Source organism: Vigna unguiculata, chromosome 9, assembly GCF_037176805.1.
Source record: "Vigna unguiculata cultivar grain cowpea cultivar isolate G323 ecotype 2 chromosome 9, ASM3717680v1, whole genome shotgun sequence".
In the NCBI taxonomy this organism is placed as follows: Eukaryota; Viridiplantae; Streptophyta; class Magnoliopsida; order Fabales; family Fabaceae; genus Vigna; species Vigna unguiculata.
In genome coordinates this window covers 5093326-5117421 of record NC_140800.1, presented here as the reverse complement: position 1 = coordinate 5117421, position 24096 = coordinate 5093326, and the positions used below count along the sequence as shown (strand labels likewise).

Below are 24096 nucleotides of genomic sequence, written 5' to 3'. Positions count from 1 at the left end.
GTAAAAATTCTTAATTACTATAGTAACAAATTTAGATACCAATTCATAAAATAAAAACTATTGATCACTAAAATAGTCAATATTTTGAATAAAAAGTTACAATTGGTCTCTAGATTGGTCTTTAAATTTAGATACCAAAGTTTTGGCTACCCAAAAAATTAGTTTACAAATTAATCACTACAAATCTTAGATACAAGATTTTGGCTACCAAAATAATTAATTACTAAATTAATTTGTAATTAATTAGTAACTCATTTAGAGACCAATTATAAGTTTTGATTCGTAATATTGACTATTTTAGTAACTATTAATTTTTTAGTTGTAAATTGACATCTAAATTAATGACTAATAATTTTTTATCATTAAAATTAATTATTTAAGAGTTTTCTTACAGGGATATCAAAATAATATAATCCAAAAATAAGTTAACTTGATCTTAACTCAAATTAAAAAAATAATATTATAATGTTTAAATTAACTTAAAATTTAATTGAGTTTAAGTCTTTTATAAAAATTTGAGTATTTTTAATTAAATATTTATTAAAAAAATATTCTAATTTTTTTTTGAGTGTGCTAATAACCCCTTTTCTATTTGCTGATGCATAGGAAGAGAACTCTATTATTTTGTATGTTTTATTGTTTTTATTTTTACTGAATAACTTGTTCCTATTCTTATTTACCTCAAAATTAATTAATCACTAGTAACATGAGTTTGAATATTATATAAATTTGGGGAAATGTTTATATTTAAGAAGGGGAAATGCCTATAAATTTGACAAAAATTGCATTTTAGTGTTAAATTCATAATTGAGTATAAAATAGCACAATAATGTATTTTTGGTTTCTGTCTAGTTTTTAATTTGTGATTTTGATTTTCTGTATTTATGTCACGATTTTAGTTTCTAAATTTCAAAAATTGACGTTTTTAGTAAATTAAAACAAATATCATCTATGTTAGAAGTTTCACATTAATTATAAAAAGATAATTTTATAATATACAAATGAATTACAAATCTTATTTTACAAACTGATTTTTTAAAATTGAATTAGATTTAAATTCCCTTTTTAACGATCTATATCACCTAGTTTATGTTTTACTTAAAATAATATACATAAAAGAAAAAAAAACCAGTATAATATGTTTTTCGTTGGATCGGTAAAAGTTAAATTAGGATAATTCTAACATAAATTTACGTTGGATTTATAGTGGTGAGATGGAAAAGATTTTTTTACGTCTCTGATTGCTATATGTTCAATGTCAAACATTTCTTTCTCAAATCTCATCGTACAAACGTTGCTACTGCGACTTAGGTTTTTACTCTAACGATGAAGTTCTTTTGGAGCTTCCATTGGTAACCAAAAGAAGTGATTTTATACTCTTTAATGGTGATTTTCTCATCAAACAACTCTTTCTTAATTATTTTTTGCATTGATGTTAGCTCATATTCTTTTTCATATATACTATGACTTGATTATTTTTGGGAAGCTCAATCATATATAAGTATATCATGAATGTCCTTTTTCTATGTTAAGTATGTTTTGTGATGAATATCGAAATTTTTATAATTAAATGTCTTAAAACTATTAAAAAAACTAGTTTGTTAGCATAAAGTGCAGTTTATATTCTAAAATTCGATAGAAAAACAATGTAATTATTTATTAAATTATATTAAAATTTATTAGACTTTTAAATTTTAATTTTAAATGTTTATTGAGCGAACTTTAACTCCTATTTAAAATTTAGTGCAAATAACTAAATATTAACTGTTCTTTTAAATCTTATCCAATTAGATAATTTAAAAATTATTTTTTATAATGACGAGGTAGTTCATGAATCAATGCTCCTCAAAATTGATTCTTGTGCAGCTCACGTGTTCCTGTTTGGTTAATGGCACAAAAGTTTGAACAAATAGTGTTTCTTATAAAACACCAGGGCAAGTAGGAAATCTTAGAAAACATCCAATTACATAATTTTTTCTTCAACAATTTATATTTTCTAAATACATTATTTCATGTTATTAAAAATAAATTACAAAAATTATTTATATTACTAATACAAAAATAAATTCTAATAAGAGTGTATATTATAAGTATTAATTTATGATACTATTTTATAATAAAACAGTTTAAACATCAATGTTTAAACAAATACATAATACTAATTATCAGGGTAAAAAATATAAGCTTTTGTAGCGTTTTTTTTTTCTTTCTGATAGTGTATTATAATTGAAATAAATGTTTTAATTTCTAGGAGTTTACTTAACTGCCGTAAAGTTATTATTTTACTATATTTTTTTATAAGCTTAGATTTTTAAATCATTAAATTTTTAAACCATATATATTTTATTGTAACTTATTGTTTAAGATTTGAAAATAATATTTAAAATTACCAGATGAAATAAAATTTAAAAATATATGTCAACGATTTTAAAATATTTAACTTTTTTCTCAGAATAGTTTCTCCCTTTGTCTATTTTTTCACCTTATCTCAAAACTTTCTTTAAATCCTAAATTTTCAAATTTTCCTTCGCAACGTTTCATACTACACACTAACTCTCTTTATATACCCACTTTAACATACAGAAGCCAACAACAACAATCATTCCAAATCCACCTCAAACTCTACATAAATTTCATTTCCGCACAACTATAACGTGCAAAATCAAATAATAATAATTGTTTTAATATCATAAGAATTTTCTTATAATTTATTCGTTTGAATGTTTGAATCTTCCCGTTTTGATCACGTGAAAACAAGGTTAACATAACCGTTATTCTAATCCACATTCTGAAACATTCATAAATATTACAACATTATGCAATGTAAAAACATGGTAATGGGGAAAATTTTTCCTAAAAGTAAAGAAGGTTGAATAATATACCTTGGTTGGTGGCAATATTGATATTTGACACTGACCGAGACAGTAACCGCTAACTCCGAAACACAAAACAGAACCAGTTAAGGTGAATCTGGTTTTCAATGGAATCACTTTTCTCCCACATCGCATCTCTTCCCTTCTCTCTCTCTCTCTCCATAAAAACGACATCACAATCACACAAACATCAAAAAGTGTTTTTCTTTCCTTCACTCACCTTCACAATCATGCACCAAAACTAAAACAGGTGTGTTAAAACCGTGAATTCAATAGCTTTACTTACCCCATGTTGAAGGAGAAGGGAGGGAGCCGGCCGCCGTGGGTGGGGCTGGGCGCCGCCGTCTGGGTTCAGATCGCGGCGGGGAACACCGTCACCTTCCCTCTGTACTCCCACTCCTTGAAATCAGTGCTGGGTTTCGACCAGCGCCACGTCACGCTCCTCGGTGTGGCCGTCGACGTCGGCGAAAACTTCAGCCTCCTTCCCGGCATCGCCTGCAACAAGTTCCCCCCTTGGCTCATCCTCCTCGTCGGCTCCCTCTCCGCCTTCCTCGGCTACGGCGTTATCTTCCTCGCCGTCTCCCAGACCCTTCCATCCATCCCTTTCTTACTGGTCCGTAATATTTCTCACTTACTCTTCATTCTGCTTCCATTTCTATTGCTCAGATAACTAATCCAGTTAGAGTGGTTCTATTCTAAATTGATTGTCTCTGATGTTGTTAGTCACAAAATTTCAGGGATCAAAATAATTAAATTTAAAACTTGGACAGGCTTCTTTTGCCGAAAATTTAGCGACTGTAATTTTTACTGATATGTGATGGTTGCAGCTATGGTTTTGTCTACTTGTTGCCGCAAACAGTACTGCGTGGTTAACCACCGCGGTTCTGGTGACCAACATGAGAAACTTCCCTGCTAGCAGAGGCTCTGTCGCCGGGATTCTGAAAGGTTATGGGGGGCTTAGTGCTGCCGTTTGGACCGAGATTTACAGCATTCTGCTTCATAACAGTTCTTCTAGGTTTCTCCTGTTTCTTGCCCTTGGTATTCCTGCTATCTGCTTGAGTATGATGTTTCTCGTTAGGCCCTGTACGCCGGCCACCGGTGATGACCCTGCGGAGCCTTACCATTTTCAGTTTGTCCAAGTTTCCAGTGTGATCATGGGTGTTTACCTTCTTGTCAGTACCATACTTGGTAATATCTACCCCTTCAGCGATGCTGTTTCGTATGCTTTGGTGACCGTGATGGTTCTCCTTCTCATGGCTCCGCTTGCTGTCCCTTTGAAGATGACACTGTTTCCAAGGAATGGGACCAAATCAGAGCAACAAGTAGGGTCTTCTGAGTCTCTTACTCAAGGGAAAGACGAGAGTGCGGCGCCGCTGCTGGCATCTTCATCGGCAGCGGCACTTGGGAGTTTCAATGATCAGGATGATTCGCCTGAGGTTTCTGAGCTTCTTGCCTTGGGTGAGGGGGCTGTGAAGCAGAAGAAGAGAAGGCCTAAACGTGGAGAAGATTTTAAGTTAACTGAGGCTATAGTGAAGGCTGATTTCTGGCTTCTGTTTTTGGTCTACTTTGTCGGCGTCGGCACTGGGGTTACTGTTCTCAATAATCTGGCCCAAATAGGTATTGCCCGAGGGGAGGAAGACACCACCACCTTGCTTTCAATTTTCAGCTTTTGCAATTTTCTGGGGCGGCTTGGTGGAGGAGTTGTATCAGAACATTTTGTCAGGTGAGTCACACTCACACATGCTGAGAAAATTGTTTTACATACAGTTTTTACCTGCATAAGTTACAGTATCAATAGATGACTAAGTATTGATACTTCTTAATCCATGTTTTTTGACGTTTTTCAGGACAAGAACAGTTCCAAGGACCGTGTGGATGTCGTGCACGCAGATAATTATGCTCATTGTATACCTTCTGTTTGCCTATGCTGTCAGTGGAACCCTTTACGCTGCAGTTGCATTCCTGGGCGTCTGCTATGGTGTGCAAATCTCCGTGATCATCCCCACAGTTTCTGAAGTTTTCGGTCTGAAGCACTACGGTGTACTGAGCAGCGTGATGGGGTTGGGGAATCCAATTGGAGCAGTGCTGTTTTCTGTTCTGCTAGCGGGGAACATATACGATAGTGAGGCAGCAAAACAGCATGGTATAGGGCTTCTTGATTCTGGTGTTTCGTGTTTGGGTCCAAATTGCTTTAAGCTTACCTTTCTCATTCTTGCTGGGGTGTGTGCTGTTGGCATCATCTTGAGCATTATCGTGACTTTGAGAATTAGGCCTGTTTACCGAATGCTTTATGCTGGAGGCTCTTTCAGGCTCCCTCAGACATCTTCAAGTCACTAAATCTGCTGAATTTCATCACTGAATAAAACTCAGCCCTTCCTAGTTTCATTACATACCAGTTCTGCTGTTTTTGCTTTTCATCTGTCAGTGGTGTGCATTGTACATGTTACTGGACATTAACTGTAAGGTCCAAAATTTTGGTCGTATTTGTGTGTTAGTCTTAAAAGGATTGAGGCCAATTAATATGCATTGACAGTCACATACTGTAATGTGATGATACTCTTATTACTTAATCTAGAGAAAAACATTGAACTTAGAATGATCTGGGATATGTTTGTGCTCTTTGTTGGATTTTATGCTCCAAACCTTTTGTCATATAGACATGAATTGTGAGCTATTTTTTAATATTTATCTAGTGTGCAAGCTCCTCGTTGGATTTTTTTAACATCTAATGTCAATTTCACAACCAAATGTGCAAGACTGGGTTGGTGTCTACTGATAAAAAAAGGTTTTTTTGACGTAAATGTCTAGAGCAGATGCAGTTCGATCATTATTACAAACCAAGTTGTCTTATATTAATCACAAAATCTTACCTTTTTGTTTTAACACACGAAGCCACGTAAATATTTCGTCTCTCTCTGTTGTGCTTGTGTTTGGGCTGCCATGATGTCTTCATTTCAAAATGCATATATTATTAAGTTTTTGCAACACAAACACAACCACGCGAACATTTTCTGAAAAAGCACAGCGGAAGTAGAATTCCGAAACTGAAAAAGCAACCAGAAGTGGACTTTAGGAAGAGCAGAACTACCGGAAGTGGACTTTCGGAGAAGAAAAGAGCAGCCGGAAGTGGACTCCAGAAAGAGAGAATGACACAGAAGGGGACTTCCGAAAGAGTAGAAGAACCCTAAGTTGATTTCCGAAAGTAAACAATCGCCATAAATGGATATCCAGAAGAGGAAAGTGGACTTCCAGAATAAACAATTCTACCGGAAGTGGACATCCAAAGGAGGGGAAAAGTTAGTCAAAACCGAAAGTTGACTTTCGTAAGTCTAAAAAAACTTACGCAACTGAACTTTCAAAAAAGAAATACCTACGGAAGTGAACTTTCGGAAGAGGAGAAGATTCCGCATGTGGACTTCCGGAAGTGAAGTTTTGTGATTCCCTTTGGGGGTGGCAATTAGGGCATGACCCGTCGGGTCAGCCCATAGGCCCGTAGAAAAAATGCGAGGCAGGCCAGGGCAGTGAGCCCAAAGGCCTTATAGGCCCGCGACCCGCACGAGCCGGCCCGCAAGCTCGCTTAAAATTTAAAAAATAAAAAAAACTTGCACTTGTGTATATTAATTACTTCTTTTATGGACTCTTGCATTAACGTTTCAAATTCTTGTATAACTGGAAAAGACAAATATTATGTAATTTTTAATGTGCTAAAATTTAAAGAATACATTGTGTATGTCATAGTATGAATATGATGAAAATGTTCAATTATCAATTTATCATCTAATTCCCCAAAGTCTTTACTTAATTTTGTGAACTTCTTAAAGTTTTCAAATTTTTAAACATTGAAAGTTTTATTATAAAAATTAAAAAAAAAAAAGTGGGCCGACCCGCGTGCTATTTAGGATGGTCAAGTTAGTATAGTACTTTAATAATATTTTTGATGAAATTGGTGGATAAGTATAACAAAGTTATATAATATTTTTGACTAGGACCGAGTGGACATGAAGTTGGTGTCGCATGGCAAGAAATTAAAATGATTCGGAGTGTGTCATGAGGTTGTTGAGTCATTGTTCAAAATTATGGTTTGATGCCACTATGTCATATATGTTTTGAATACCCTGATAAGGGTTTGATATTTGCTTTTGTTGAGAGGTGGCATAGAGAGACCAAAAACTTTCATCTTCCTTTTGGAGAGATGATCGTGACACTAGATGACGTCTTTGTCCTCTTCCACTTGCCTATAATGGGACAATTTTGTCCAAACAAAGCACTAGACTTTGATGTTGCTTTGGAGAGTCTGATGGCTCTTTTAGGTTTTGAACGAGTGATGGTGTCATCTAAGCTCAGGCAATATCGTGGTCCCCAAGTAAGACTGAGTTGGTTGAAAGTCTAGTACACTAAGTGTTGTCAAAATGAGCAGTGGGAATTTGCAACACATGTGTATATGTTGCATCTTCTTGGTTGCACCATTTTTGTGGATAAAAGCATTACTCAATCAATGTGTCGTACCTGCATATGTTTGCAGATTTGCAGTCATGTGGGAGGTTCTCTTGGAGAGTTGTTATACTTGCACATCTTTATGAGTAGCTTGGCGATGCAAACCTTGCACACAGGAGGCAATTTGCAGGCTTGACTTGGCTCTTAGACATATCAACAAGTAAGGAATGTTCAGTAGATTTTAACCTCTTAACGGATGGGTGACCAACTAAAGTTTGAAACAAATCATGGTTACGATATACGTATATGACCTTTAACACCCAACCATCTCCATTAGAAATTGGTTTGCCTATAAATTTAAATGGAAAATCACATTTTCTTGTGCTAGACACACTAGGTTCAACATCAGATTTGTACTTCCTATACTTATCACCCCTTTCACAGTCTAACAGTACATATGTTTTCCTCCCAGATTGACCATTAGCTTTGTCAGATATTATAATGACAACAAAATCGAGATCAAAAGCTATCTCTCGAACCCACTTAGTCAAGTCATCTCGTGTGAGAAATATCTCTTCAGTCGTAAAATTATTTGTATAGTCTCCATCGCACATCTCATTTATAGAAGAAGAGAAATTTGAGATGAAAATCAAAATGAGTTGTGATTCCTTGAATGGGAAATCTTCCATTCTAGATAACTTTCACCACTACAACCTAACCTAGCATCAATATTCAATACCGAATTTTTTCAACAATAATAAATAAAATATGAAAATAAAAATATTCATGTAACAATAAAATAAATAAATAATAAACCATAAAAAAATATTAATTATAACAAAATAAAAAGTTGAAGTATATTTCAAATTTGAAGTAACAATTCTGGATCTCCACTTTCGTGACCAAAAACCACTCAACTAATCCAACGCACCTCCACATTCGAAAGACCTAAAATCGGAAGTTGACATCCGATTAATTGTATTTTTGAATGTCCACTTCTGAAAGCACGCTAATAGTGGACAGAAATCCACTTCCGCCAAAGTTCTAAACCGGAAGTCGACATGCGATTGAATACATTTCTGGATGCTGACTTCCACAAGTGATAAATTTTTTATTTTGGAAGTCCACTTCTGTCACTGAGAGAAACCAGAAGTCCACTTCCGGTGAAGTAATTAACTGGAAGTCAACTTTCGTAATTGTCGGAAATTGTTTTTTTTTCGGAAGATGTATGTAACAGCTCTTACACACACACACACACACACACACACACACACACATATATATATATATATATATATATATATATATATATATATATAGAGAGAGAGAGAGAGAGAGAGAGAGAAATACCTTCGAACGTGTAAGGAGATGCTGAAATATGAAGAAACGACCACGAGAATGGCAATCCTCATCTTCAAAAAAATCCACGAGCACGATAGTAACACAAAGGTTTAATCTTTAGTGAAAGTGAAAGGAAACTCTTCAAAAAGTGAATTGGGGATGCAAAGCGAAAACAAAGTGTGAGGTAATTTTGGGAGTGCAAAGAATCATTCATAAAGCCATACCACATTAGTTATTATGTTTGTGATGGTAGCCACCAACCTCATAACTTCATAATTACTTAATTTTTGTTTTTACCTAATTCAATTTTTTATTTTGATTTTTTTTAAAGGATAAAAATAGAAGGCCCAAAAACTTTGGGGGTGCAGGAAGAAACCTCCGTTCATGAATCAATGCTCTTCAAAATTGATTCTTGTGCAACCCACATGTTCCAAATTGGTTAATGGAAGAAAAGTTTGAATAAATAGTGTTTTTGAGAAAACACTAAGGATTATTTGTCATATGGGATTTAAATAGTACAAATTAGATGACTTGTTTTATTGTTTTGTTTTCATTTTTTACTACAACGAAGAAAAGGAATGTAAGACTCCAGGAAATAACTGATAAGTGTCAAGAATAAGTAAATTTTCTATCTAAAATTGACATTTATCATGTATCAAATGGTATTATTTGTGTATAAAATGAACATTCGTAAGCTCTAGATACAAAATGAGGTATTGAGAAATAGAGTGCTATGAATTGTAATGATATTTTTCTGTTTTGCAGTAACTATAAGAGAAAATATCAAGTATGCAACTAAGCCACGGTACTCGAGTTGAGCCATGGAGGTAGAAAAGACAAGACAACATATTTTGACTTTCTAGCTGAGCACAACAAATGGAGTTGAGCCTCATGAGGAAACATGGAGCACAAATCCATGAGGTTGAGCAGCAAAGGAAACCCTCCCAAGAGGGAAAGGTCAAGTGCTAAGCATCAGGACAAAGGACTAAGCTAAGAAGAAACCCACTTGTGAAGAAACCCTTATGGCTGAGCACCAAAAGTTGGGCTGAGCACCGTTCAAATTTTTCTATAAATAAAAGGTTCTCATTAAAAGCATTCAATGGAGGCTGAAAAACGTAGCAGTAGTGTACAATAGGGTTTGTGAGGCACGAGGGGAGGTGCTTTTAGTGTAAATCTTATGTGTAGATGTTGTTGGAATTGCATTGTATTATTCTATGAGTAGTTGAACTCCATTGTGCCCAAATTTGATGTAATCAATTCTGATTCTATATACTCCTACTTCTTGGGTATTTATCTTTGTTTTCATTCAATTGTTTGTGATTTGATTTATGCTTAATGATGACTTAATCATTCATCTATTTAACTGGTTTGGATTGAGTTGGGAAACTGGTCTCAAACTATGGTACAATCAAATCATCATGCTTGTATTTATGCTTATTTAGTAGCCAGAGGAGATGCTGGAGAAGAGAGTCATGCACATTAAAGCAAGGATTCATTCTGCCAGGAGTTGAGGAATCACATTGGTTTGAAGTCCTTGGGTTCTAGGGTATCAGGGATGAACCTAGATCTACATAAAAAGAGTACTTGCAGGACATTGAATGATTTGCATAGTAAATAAACAAGATGGTAATGGTGTAGTAGAAGAATATGAGATGAAATCAATTCATATCCCCTACTCCACTCAATCTATCTAATTACTATTATCTATTTTTTACTTGTACTATTTATCACAAACTAGAAAAATCCAAAAATCAAACTATCAATATACTTGCTAAATTCTTGTAAATACGATACTTGTTGATACTACTACGCACCAATACATTTGTTGGGAAATAGTTGTTGAGAAAAAGTCATCAATAACGTTTTAAAGGTGACAATGATTTAAAAATAGCGAGACTCGATTATTTTAAGATTAAAAGGTTTTAGTATAAATAGAACTTTTATAAACGAATTTCATTATTTTAAAACACATTATCCCTCTATAAATCAAATTTCTAGAGTTCTCTAACTTCTCTCTAAGGGTTTTCCTCTCTATTTATTTGATTGAAGATCTAACATCGTAGGAGTGATCCTCATGACAAGCTCTTCAAATTAGATTAATCAGTTTCTTTTATTTGTGTAAGTTGAGTTTCAGTTCTTTTTCTTGGTCTCTTTACGTTTGTCGCTGCATGTGAGCCTTCTTTCACAGGCATGAACCTTTTTAGTCATCAATATGAGTCTCTACTAATCAGTGATCATAACGGTATGACCTGATCGTTCTTGTGATGTTTCTATGTATAGATAAAATATCTTGTAGAGTTAAAAGCGTTTTAGTGTTCTTAGAGCGATTTAGGTCTGTGGAGCCGATTTGTCATGTAAGGGAAGCTAATTAGTTTTAGTATGCATGAGTTTGATAGATTTGATGTGTTGCATATGTATGTGATTAATTGTATTTTGATGATTAAACTAAGTTGTTGTGGTAAATATGTTTGATGTTATGATAGTGGAATGATATGTGATGTGTGAAATCAATTAATATTGATGATTGTGTTGAAACTGAGTTTGGTATGCTTTAGACATATGTAATGACTATTGGATTGTATAGACTGGACTAGACTGAAATAATTATGCATAATCAGGTTCTGCAGAATTATGCAGACTTGCTAGTTGAGTGTGAACCTAAACGAATCTAAAGTCAGAGAGTTTTTGGCTTGGTAGTTGTTGAGTCGCTAAGCAAATCTAAAGTTAGAGGCTTACTGACTTGGGAGTCGTTGGTCAAGTGTATGCTCGTTGAGCGAATCCAGAGTCAGAGAACTTACTAACTTTATAGTCGTTGGTCGAGAACACACTTACTAAGCGAATTATGGAGGCATTTACCTTTGTGAGTTCCAGTGATCCACTCGATGGGTGAGTCATCTGGTCGTTGGACGAGTGAACTTTTGTGCACTTTTCGCCTGGTCGTTGGGTGAGTCATCTAGTCGTTGGGTAAGTCATCAGAATCTAGTAGTCATTTTTATGTTCAATTCTTGGTCTATTGTAGTAAGTATGGATTATTTCTTAGATAATGGTTGGTGTGGGGAACTAAATTAAGAATGATTATATGATTGTGAACATGAAATATGATTTAGTTGCTTGAATTTCAAGGAGAAAATCTATGTGGCAGTATTTTAGTTTATGCATTGACATAAGAATTCAATATGGAGGTATCTTTTCTCTAATAACTACTCACACTAAGTAGAGCAGAGTAGGTTATGTCATGAAGAGAAGAAGGATATCCTAGTTATAGACTTGATCAAGTCCTAGGCACGAAGGAGATTTACCTTGTGTGTGGTTAGGTGATAACCCTTGAGGCCAAACTCTAAGAGTTTGGGAACCACTATAGGTGCACACCACCAGTTAGTTCGATGTCAAGTGCATATATTTGGATAATTGAATTTATTGTCAACTGCTTGTGTGATTATATACATAGATACCATGTTTGTAGGTATTTGACATGATTTAAATATATGTATGAATATTTATTTTGTACACTAGCTTACCCTGTTGTATGTTTTGTGTCTTCTTGTATGGTTGGTATCTTTCTTTTGCGATGATCACCCATTTGGTGTGAGCAGATGAAGTTGCACGTTTAGAGACATCTTTGGAGGATGAGGAATCATTAGTTACAATAGGTAGGTCTTGAGGAGCTTTAGTATTAGTTTATTTATGTATAGAGCTTGTTAGTTTAGTTTAAGTTTATAAATGATATATTTTATAATTCTATCTATAAGACTGTACTAATATCTTTGTACACTAAATTATTTTTGAATATTATAATGAAGCGTCCTATTTTATTAGTATTATGTGCTATGTTACTCATCTTATGATGTGTTTATTTCCTATCTCATCTATTTTATCCCATTACCATTTGTGTTACATCCAATTACATAATTTTTTCTTCTATAATTTATATTTTATAAATTCATTATTTCATGTTATTAAAGATAAATTACAAAAATTATTTATATTATTAATATAACAATAAATTCTAATAAAAATGTATATTGTAAGTATCAATTTGTGATACTATTTTATAATAAAAATAGTTTAAATGTTTAAACAAATACATAATATTAATTATCAGTATAAAAAAAGATAAGCTTTTTAGCGTTTGTTTTTTCTGATAGTGTATTATAATCGACATAAATGTTTTAATTTCTAGGAGCTTACTTAACTGCCATAAAGTTATTGCTATTTTACTATTTTTTTATAAGCTATGATTTTTAAATTATTAAATTTTTAAACCATATATATTTTATTGTAACTTATTGTTTTAAGATTTGAAAATAATATTTAAAAAGTATGAGATAAAAAAAATAAAAATATATGGCAACGATTTTAAAATGTTTAACTTCTTTTCTTAAAATAGTTTATGCCTTTGTCTCCCTCTTTCACCTTATTTCACAAAACTTTATTTAAACCCTAAATTTTCAAATTTTCCTTTGCAACATTTCGTGATTCTGAATCAAAAGTCTAATTCCATATTCATTTCTCTACCTCTAATTTCATATTTTATATTGAAAAATTACTATTATTATTATTATTATTGTTTTTTCGTAAACACATGCATATTAATATTATTATTATTATTATTATTATTATTATTATTATTATTCGTCTACACATAGACACAATATGTACGTATTTTTTAAAATATGCATGATATTATACTAATAGATGATAATATTATAATATTAAATTAATATACAAAATAATTTTATATTTATTAGAAGCAAAGTTAAATGAATGGAAAAAAGATGAAAAAAAATAACTGTTTTTGTTTTTGAATAAGAAAAAAAATAAGGAAATAAAATAGAAGTTTTCTAGGAAACATGTAAAAATAAATGTTAATTCTTAAAAATTTAACAAATAGTTATATTATAAAGAGTATAATTAAAATTATAAAATGTCAATACAAAAAAGATAATTCTCTGTAATCATAGATTATTATCTTATATCGAATATATAATTTTATTCAAAAATAATAAAACTAAGAAGAGAAAAGTTAATACGACATTTTTTTAATATTTTGATTTCATCTTCTTTTTAATTGCTGAAATTTATAAGAAATAAAACTCCTTATTATAAATACTATTATTATTATTATTATATTATATTGAATAAACTAATAGATTATTCAATAAATCGACATATTCGCCATTATCAACTGGTATTCCATGTCAATTTTCTCTTTCCAAGTGAGAAAGTTTTATTTTTAACATGGAAAAACCAAACAAGAGTCATTCTAAATCTATATCTTCATACTCCACACAAACTCTATATACATACCTACGTTAACATACAGAAACCAACAACAACAATCATTCCAAGTTTCATCGGTGATGACCCTGCAGAGCCTTACCATTTTCTGTTTGTCCAAGTTTCCAGTGTGATCATGGGTGTTTACCTTCTTGTCAGTACCATACTCGGTAATGTCTACCCCTTCAGCGATGCTGTTTCGTATGCTTTGGTGGCCGTGATGTTTCTGCTTCTCATGGCTCCCCTTACTGTCCCTTTGAAGATGACACTGTTTCCAAGGAATGGGATTAAATCAGAGCAACACGTTGGATCTTCTTCGTCGGCAGGGGCACTTGGCAGTTTGAATGATCAGTATAATTCGCCTGAGGTTTCTGAGCTTCTTGCCTTGGGTGAGGGGACTGTGAAGCAGAAGAAGAGAAGGCCTAAACGTGGAGAAGATTTTACGTTTACTGAGGCTATAGTTGAGGCTGATTTCTGGCTTCTGATTTTGGTCTACTTTGTTGGAGTCGGCACTGGGGTTACTGTTCTCAATAATCTGGCCCAAATAGGTATTGCCCGAGGAGAGGAAGACACCGCCACTTTGCTGTCAATTTTTAGCTTTTGCAATTTTCTGGGCGGCTTGGTGGAGGAGTTGTATCATAACATTTTGTCAGGTGAGTGGCACTTACTCATGTATGAGAAAATTGTACATATAGTTTTTACCTGCATAATTTATAGTATATTTGGAAGCCTTAAGTGTAAAATCCACTTTTGAACCCGTATGAGTAGATGAGTAAATATTAGTATTTCTTAATCCATGTTTTATGAGGTTTTTCAGGACAAGAAGAGTTCCAAGGACTGCAGGGTGTGTGAGTGAAGGAAGATGGGGTGGTATGTGAGTGGTCTGTGAGGAGTTGCACACATATTACATAACCGGTAGGATGATGTGTGTTTGTGACACCGGTTACAATGTGTGTTTGTAGCACCGGTTCCGTAACTAGTCCTGGTGCAGAGTGACATCGTTTACCTAATCCGTGTTATGTGTGTGTGGATAGTATTTTTTTTAACTTGTTTTTTCTTCTTGCAATATATTTTGAACTTCTTAACTAACAAATTAGGTACAAATTTTAGTTTTAATTTTATAACTTCTTTCCCATTCATACAAAATTATATTTATGTATTTTAATATTTTATTTAATTTTTTAATTTTTTTAAATTCTTATTATTTAATTTTAATTATTTTTTTAACATCAAATTACAAAATTATTCTCTTTTTTCATCAATGGTATTTTGATAATTTTCAAATTCTATCTATCTTCAAAAAAAATTTATCTATTACATTGATTAAATCTCTTACTAACTTTTATAAAATTTATCTTCAAATTTACTCACTCTTCCTCTAAATCCACTAAAAAAAACACATTCATCCACTCAAATTCACACAAATTCATCTTCAAACTCTTTCCAAATTCATCCAAACAATGAAACCCTGCCTTACCATGCAAGTTCCTCGTTGGATTCTTTAACATCTAATGTCAATTTCACAACCAAATGTGCAAGACTGGGTTGGTGTCTACTGAAAAAAAAAGGTTTCTTTGACGTAAATGTCTAGAACAGATGCAGTTCGATCATTATTACAAACCAATTCGAGTTATATTAATCATAAAATCTTATCTTTTTTCTTTAACCGTAAAGACAAATAACTAAGACGACGGAACACGATAATAATCAAGTCACTGAAAAAATAAATTACAAGAACTTGGTTGAAAAATAAAAATAATTAACTTCACAAAATCTCAATTAAAAATGCATGCATCACAAACTTAACTTAGCCTTAAAAAAAACTTAAATCTAAAACCAATAACGCCATTTCACGTACCAAATAATATGAATAATTGGTAAAAGTTTTCGAGAACTACTGTCAATCATAGCGATGTCCTTGTTTGAAAAGTTATACTTAACTGTTTCATTTCACGCAAAGCCCAACCGTTATTCTTCCGAAGAAACTAAACACATCCCTTGTTTCATCCACGGATCATACAAGATTTTCTTAAAGATAATAACAAGAAACATGTAACTGTGACAAGGACTAATATCAGCCAAGTTGTCGAAAAATGATGTGATCTCATAGTTGAGACACAGAAAAACAGTTGCAGTGAAGATCACAATAATTTTCATGTGGTACTACCTGTCATTATTGTACGAAAAAGCGTTGCAATCACTCGTCATCAAAGTGTTAAAATAAGCCGAGAGAACACAAACACAAAATATATATGATCTAAGTTGGTTTAAGATCTTCAAACAAAGTAGGCCAAATTGCATAATCATCATCATCATAATCTGCTGCTGCATCAGCTCTGACCTTACTGTAGGCCCTCTCATCTAAAGGCCTAGGTAACCTTGGACTTCTATTACAGACCACTGATCTTGCATCGAGTGGCCCAGAAAGTCTAGGACTCTTTGCTGTGCCAACGAACCTTCCATTATTAGCAGGAGCAGAACTCATTATAGGACTTCTATTTGCATTTGCAAACACCACTCTCTCACAGCCATTATTCACCTTTCCATCAAGAGGACCAGACAACTTCATCATCAACTTGCTGTTGTTCATCATCTTCTCATGCAACACTCTTCCATTTGTTCCATCCAAAGGCCCTGACAGTGCAATGTTCCTGCTTCTCTGCACCACTCCCTTGTTCTCTCCCTTCACTTCCTCATTGTTGTGCCTGGCTCTTCTCCACTTCCCTTGGTACCAGTTTGGCTCGGGTGGCATCTCCTTCTTCATCATCGTGTCTTGATGATCATGATCATCACGCGAAACCAGGCTGAAGCACTTCTTGAGACACTTCTTGATGACCCCAGAAAGCTTGTTGCTTTTGGGTGCCCCATCTTGTTTTTTGGCAAGCTTGAGGATTTCGAGCCTGTGTTTGGCGATGGAAACGCCCATGCTCTGAAGAAACTCGTGGTTGAAGTAGATGGCATCTTCCAACTGAAGCTCATTGCGGGCGAAGGCAAGGCCATAGTCGTAGATGAGGGAGGGTTCTAGGCTGGTCCTGGACAACCACGAGAACCAGTCCATGGTTCACCAAGATCAAGCCTTGTGCTGCAATGCAACACAATGATATAATATAGCTATTATTAGCTAGTTTACGTTGAGGTGTGTGGTGGGTGTGTGGATTTATAAACTAGAAAACTAGAAACTCTATGCATAAATGTGGCGGGTAAAATGGCTATGCTTTTGATTTTATTGTTCATTTATTGGTTTTATTTCCTTTTAATGGAATTGAGATAGTGGTTGAGACACGGGAGGAGACAGTGAAGAAGAATAAGTGGGAAATTTTGACGTTTTTCGAAAGTGATGATGCAGATATGAAGTTTAGATATAATAAATAAAAGGAAAAGAAGAGGGATCAAAATGTGCGGCTATGTTATGTTGGATTGCGACAGAGGCCTGATAAAGTGGGTGAGACGCGCCAGAGGACCCAAAGAAAAAGGAACTTATTGAAGGCAAATCAATTTGAAGGTTGAAGCAGTTAATTACTATGTATCTCTCTTTCATGCTTTCAGACAAAGTCCCATGTTGTAGACAAGTGTAAATGATTTGTTGCTTATCTTAGTTGTCTTTAGGACTTCATCAATGTAACATCAAAAGTTGTGTGACTTCAGAGATTGAAGATTGTTTTTGCTGTAATGGAAAGAAACTAAGGGAAAATTAAGCAGAATAGTATACTTGTTGTTATCTTGCTATGAATTTGTTGGACGAAATAGTGTCCAGAATTGGTGGAACAGCTGTTTTTCACTCAATTCATGACCCACCATGGAAATAAAATTGAAATAGGACATACTCCCCTGGATTTGCTTATGGGAAATTGGTGAATAAAAAAATTTAAATGGTTTGTTTTATAAAATTGGTTTAAATAAATAAAATTAATCAAAAAATATTATTTTTTTACTAACTAATATTGGACAAATTTAATTTATAAAATCAACTAGAATAATAAAATATATGTATTTTTGTCTTTTTAAATCGATTAAATATTTAAAAATTTCACTGTAAAAATATTAAATTTCAGTTTTTAATATATTTTCCATATTTAGTTTTTCATTCGGTACAAGGTAGGGAAAACCTTTCCTAGTTGGGAGGTGATGCTTTGACAAAATTTATTTTGACAAACTTTGATAAACAAATATTTTTGGTAAAAAAAAGTCCTAAAATTTTATTATTTTATTTTTGTAGATTTCATAAAAAAAATAAAAAATTATTCTATTTAGTAACTTTGTTAACTTTATTAAAAATTTGTTTCTTAAAGTTTCTCGTAATTATGCCCTAATGGAAGCTAAATGTGACAAGTTCCGAATTCATGAGAGCAGGACGAATTCACGTCTCTCTTTGGGCCTTAGTCCAGTTTTTTTTTTCTTTATTTTTAAAATTTTGTTAATCAATTTCTCCTATTTAACTTCTCGATAAGTTAAAATGACATCATAAAATAAAATAAAAAACCATCCTAACCATAGAAAAAATAAAACTATTTTAATAAGTAAAAATACTATCTTTCACAATTTCCCCCATAATTGTTATTTTAAAAAATAATTATTTTTATTACCCATGAGAAATGTCTACATATGCACTACAACGTCTCATCCTCAACTTCTGTTAATTTTATTTTTTGAGTTTAATTGTGAGGATAATAGCTGTGTTAATTTTTTTTAGATATTTATTAGATTTTGGTTTAAAATTATATATATATATATATATATATATATATATATATATATATATATATATATTATGGTATCTAGAGCTTAGTTTGTGATTGAAAACTCTCTACCATGGTGCAATTTTAGTGATCAATTTTTCTTCTTCAACCCAATTCATGACCGTATTTGCAATCCAATCCAATGTGTTCTTTTTGCACAACCCTAATTATGTCATGACTTATACTCCACCACGCATAGCTACCTTCACTTCTTCATTTTTGTTTCAACTCTTTGTTTAGTTTTGGTTATCTATTCTAGTTTGATTTTAGACACCAACTTTGTTTGTTATTTTTTAGTTTTGTTGTTCTTTGTTAGTTTGTTGTGAAATTAAATATGACCAATTAAATGGAGGACTTTTTACATTCCATTATTCCATTATATGTAATTTTGGAAAATAATGTAAAAATTTCTTGCTACTCAATCACATGTCATGTCTATCCCATCGTTAAAAAGTTTTATCTTCTTCTAATTCATCAAGTATATCTCCTTTCTTATGGATCCCTGAATTGGAGTACCTCAAATCACATGTCATGTAATCTTTTAAGCCTTTTGTCCTTAAATTATGTGAAAAATAGGTTAATTACACAATAATGTGTGGTTGAAATATATTAAAACTTTTGGAACATATGGCTAAGGATTGGTTAGGATTATTAGATCTTGTTTTACTTCTTGTTGCAAGAGTTTCATCAACCTTCCTTCTTAACATAGATATTCTATATATAGAGTTTCAGAAAAAAGAGACATTATAAATTCTTTGGAGCTATTGGAAGATAAACTAAAGTCATTTTTATTCAACTATCATATGTCCATGCTTGAAGCTTAAAGACACATTAAACGCTTTTGACGTAAGATTAAATGTATGTAGCTTCTTTGGCCTCTTCTAATATATGACATGACTTATAAAACCTAGGATAGGTAGCTTCTTTCCACCTTTGAGTAAAGTGTAGGGTTTGGCATAGTTGGTTGACTCTACAACACTAACATTGTAAATTTTTCAAAAAAGTTGTTTCCATCGAGCAACTTTCAACACTCTCTTCAAGGAATCACAACAAGAAAATATTTTATTAACAACTAATTTTAATGACCAAAAGTTGTTAGTCATTATAATAACGAATTTAGATACCAACTTACAAAATAAAAAATTATTGTTACTAAAATAGTCATTATTATGAATAAAAGTATTGATTATATTTTTTATTTCTTCAAATTTCTTTGATAATAATTTTTCAAGATATGTACCAGAAAACATGATTTGATCAGATTGTTAATACTAACCACAATTTTAAATTTTGATCACAATCACTTCACCATTGCAACTAGGGTCGCATCAACTGCAACTTCCACCATTGCTAACGATTGTGACTAAACTACAAGAAATTCATAAGGTTTAAAATACGAGTTTTATATGTAGAGATTTGGGTAAAAAGGGATAACCTAATTCACCTTCAATTTCAATCCTTTGACAAATGGAGATATTCTTAGGTTGGACTTTTAACTGTGTTTAAAAAATCTAAACTAATTAAGTCCATTTTGTTTCATTTAACTAAGTGGAGAGAAGGTTTTTAGGTCGAAAAAGTGTTATTTTTCGCAATCTTTGGAAGAGAAAATGAGAAAAAAAGTTGACATATTCAACTAATCGTCTCAGCAAGATTGCGATTGTCATTTTGTCCCTTGGATTGAGCTAAAATTTTAACAAAAGGTTCATGACATATGATTCTTCGTTTGATCGTCCAAATCCTCAACTAAGGGTATGTGGTTAGGGAAATCAGTCTTGCTCTATTTCAGGTCTCTATTTATTCTTCAAATTTGAAATCGTTATTGTTTTGATGTATTATGTGGTTGTAGGCAGACTTTTATTTAACTTTCTTGTATCTATTTTTAATCTTAATGGAGCTTGATTAACTCATGTGCCAAATTTTTATTTCTCACATTGAAAAAGTTTTCTCATATCCAAAGTATGGCCTTGCCCCTCATAAATTCTTTAAGAAATTATTTTCATTGCATATTTTACTAGTTTTAGGTGTTGTTTCCCTTAGGGATGACAATGCAAATTGAGTTATCCCATTTAGGCCCGCCCCACGTTAGGTCCAAAAAATGCGGGTCAAGTTGGCTTGCCCTGCTGTACAAAAATGGGTTAAAAACTGTGGTATACCACGCATTCGTAATGGCTCGGAGGCTGACCTGCACTTTTGTTGCATCATGAATTTAAAAAAAAAAATTGCAACACCAAACACTTTTTGTTTCGCGTGTAAGGACCAAGAGCCTACTAAGAACCTCTTCAATTTTACTCCTTTCTTCTTGAAATCTCCTCTCTTCACAACGGCACTGGCTTCTTCTCCAAGAAATCTATCTCCTCGTTCGATCGGTCGAACAGACGATCGGGGTACCTGTCTAAAAGGCGTCGATGCTTAAGTCAGTTGATGGGCCGATCGGTGTGTAAGTGTAACTGCAATAATAAATGCAAAATTAAAATCCTCACCAACCTACCGTTGGGCCTTATTTATAGTTTCCGATGTGGGCCTGAGATTAGGGTTTCTTAATCACGGCCCAATGATCCTCTAATCAAAATTACTGACTTGTTTAACGTTAATTAATCCAGCTCGCTGGCCTTGTTTGGCCGGTCGACCGATAGCCGCTTGACTAGGCTGATTATCTTATGATTTTAACAACCTTAAGTGAATAATTAATCTATACGGCCGATCGACCGATGGTCACATGTAAGGCGCTACCTGAACCACCTATGAGACTGTTCAACCGATGGGTTTCCATGGGTTGATGCGCGATCGACCTGGGGACCGATCAACCGATTATCCTTTACGAGGTAACGAGTGATTCGTCTGTGTGGCCGATCGACCGATGGTCCCTTACAGAGTAACGCGTAATTTATGCGTAGGGTCGATCGACTGATGGTCCCTTTTCGGGGTAGCGTGTGATTTGTTTGTAGAGTCAATCGACCGATGATCCCTTACAGAGTAACGCGTAATTTATGCGTAGGGCCGATCGACCGATGGTCCCTTTTCGGGGTAGCGTGTGATTTGTTTGTAGAGTCAATCGACCGATGATCCCTTACAGAGTAACGCGTAATTTATGCGTAGGGCCGATCGACTGATGGTACTATATAGTTCATCTGTGGGGTCGTTCGACCGGTGGACATGTTTTATATACGAGCCCTCCCAACCTTGTTCGATGGACCAGAGGACTTCACATGGCCCGATGGGGCATACAGTACACTGTTTTATCTACTGCACCATGAATCTAATGGCTCACTTTAAAAAATTTTCTATCTAATGCACCATGAATTAAATGAAAATGTGTTTTTAAAATGGAACTTTAGAAATTTCTGTTAAAAGAATGAACCTATTCATTTTATGCTAATGTTATCTACTTAAAAAAAAACACCTAATCATTAGGTTTTCATCTAGGAAAAATTTATCACAAGTCAGCTACCTGTCACAGGCCTACACGAACCATAAGTTATGCAGGTCGGATTTGTACTAGCCAGCAGATTCAGGATCTTGACCACCCCGCATTTTTCACTGCTAGTCCCACATCGTGGTCCCTAGTTTCCCTATCATCTCCGTATACTTACATTGTTAAGGAATCACTTTCTAAAACATTGAGATGGGGTAAACGCTTGTATATTCAACATGTATGACTCATAACCAAAATAGCTAAGCACTAAATCAAAGCTTCTTGTGAGAAGATACTTAGTAATTTCTGTAACCTCACTTCTTTAACAATCCCATCTTTTTTTTCATAGTTATCAATCAACTCATAAATTGTTGAAGTTTCACATAATATCCATTTAAAAAATATAAAATATTGGAATAATGTTTTTTTTTTCTTAGTTAATAATGCTTCATCAAGCTCACTTTGCACAAGACAGTAAACCTAATAAATGTGAGAATATTATGGATTTTAAAATTGGATGGATACATGAGCATGATCTTGGAAACAAACGGATTAGGGTATTGAATGCATCTCACACCTATATAAGAGGACAATTTCCATTTATATTCTACAATTGAAATAAATGAATTCTTGGACCTTTCGTTCAACATGAAGAGAATAGTTTAAACTCACACGGCTAGTCTCCCTAGGATATGTCAATTTACAACCCTTGACTTCGTCTTAGTTTTTTTATTTCTTTCATGTGGATCGCAAAAACTTAGAATTTTCTTTATAGATATAATTTAAAAATGAGTAATGAGTGAAATTTTATAAATGTTATGATAGTCCGTTGTTTATTTTGTCATAAATTTTAGGGTTAAATATGTCTTTTGTCCTTCAATTTTTAAAAATTGGAATTAGTCCATTTTTGAAACTTAGACCCAATTCAGTTCTCCAACTTAGAAATGTGTAAATTTAATTATTTTAACCAAATATTTTTAAGTTTATTTGACATTTCGAACGCATTTCTTAGCTAACATTCAACTAACGTTGAGGTGGAATTTTGTCAAATAGTGTAAACAACTCAAATGCTATCATGAAATACATTCGAAACGTCAACTAAACTTAACAAAATTGGATTAAAAGGACTAAATTCACGTACTTCTAAAGTTGATGGACTAAATTGGATTAAAGTTTCGAAGAGGAACTAATTTCAACTTTTACTAAAAGTTAAGGAATCAAAAACATATTTAACCCTAAATTTTATTATAATTTTAATAAAACTCTTTTTTAAGATTTGGAGTTTTCGAGTTGGAAAATATTTTTGTGACACTGTACCAATTGATAACTTACTTTTATGGATATTTTGGTCATTAAAAAGTTTAACTTATATTTGTAAAAAAAAATTAAAAGATAAATAATAAATACTAATATCCTTTGAAATTATTTGTGTTGCATAACACACATTACCCTTGATTAATTTTATTCATTTTGTTGTGGTTCTTTTTATCACTTTTCCTTTCATTTCCAAGCTTGACTTAAATACATATAAACTTGTTAGAGTATATGTACCACAAGTGTAATTTATTATTATTTTTATACAATATATATGCTATAAGTGTTTCTAATTGACTTTTATCAATTGTTTTCCTGTTAAGTGAGTATATATATTATTGTATTTATTAGTATTTATATATAGAAATTCAACTGCTAAGACGTTATAACTGACTTGACTTGATTGGATTAATTCTAGTTGTGTGTCTTATTAAGTATGTTTAATTTAATATTTGAAAAACAAATTTGGATGCTATTGTTAGGTTCATCTTATTTTTTAACTTATTAGAATTAATAGTTTGATGTTCATTTATCCTATAAAATATTTGATAAACATACTTACCTAGGCAAAATATATATAAATCATTAAAAGATAATAAGCAATATAAATATTTGAGAAGTAATTAATTCAATACTCAATTATATATATAATTTCAGCCTAAGGTTTTGAAAATATATACTAAACAAATGAGTAAAAAACAAAAAATTA

The 24096-nt window shown here is 32.9% G+C and overlaps 3 protein-coding genes across 3 annotated transcripts; 2 read left to right on the top strand and 1 right to left on the bottom strand.

The window, feature by feature from the left end:
• Positions 1-2945: 2945 nt before the first annotated feature.
• On the top strand, positions 2946-5469 carry LOC114163790 (protein NUCLEAR FUSION DEFECTIVE 4-like). Its single transcript, XM_028048112.2, has 3 exons — positions 2946-3486; positions 3701-4596; positions 4721-5469. Exons 1-3 carry the CDS (start codon positions 3163-3165, stop codon positions 5208-5210), a joined length of 1710 nt encoding a protein of 569 aa, XP_027903913.1. The 5' UTR covers positions 2946-3162; the 3' UTR covers positions 5211-5469.
• An 8280-nt stretch (positions 5470-13749) lies between these two features.
• On the top strand, positions 13750-15016 carry LOC114162804 (uncharacterized). The gene is made up of 2 exons (XM_028046778.2): positions 13750-14578; positions 14743-15016. The coding sequence occupies exons 1-2, from the start codon at positions 14062-14064 to the stop codon at positions 14775-14777; spliced, it is 552 nt and encodes a 183-aa protein (XP_027902579.2). The 5' UTR covers positions 13750-14061; the 3' UTR covers positions 14778-15016.
• Positions 15017-16060: 1044 nt separating this feature from the next.
• On the bottom strand, positions 16061-17183 carry LOC114162797 (sterile alpha motif (SAM) domain protein). The gene has a single exon (XM_028046772.2). It carries the CDS (start codon positions 16981-16983, stop codon positions 16183-16185), a length of 801 nt encoding a protein of 266 aa, XP_027902573.1. The 5' UTR covers positions 16984-17183; the 3' UTR covers positions 16061-16182.
• Between the last annotated feature and the right edge of the window lie 6913 nt (positions 17184-24096).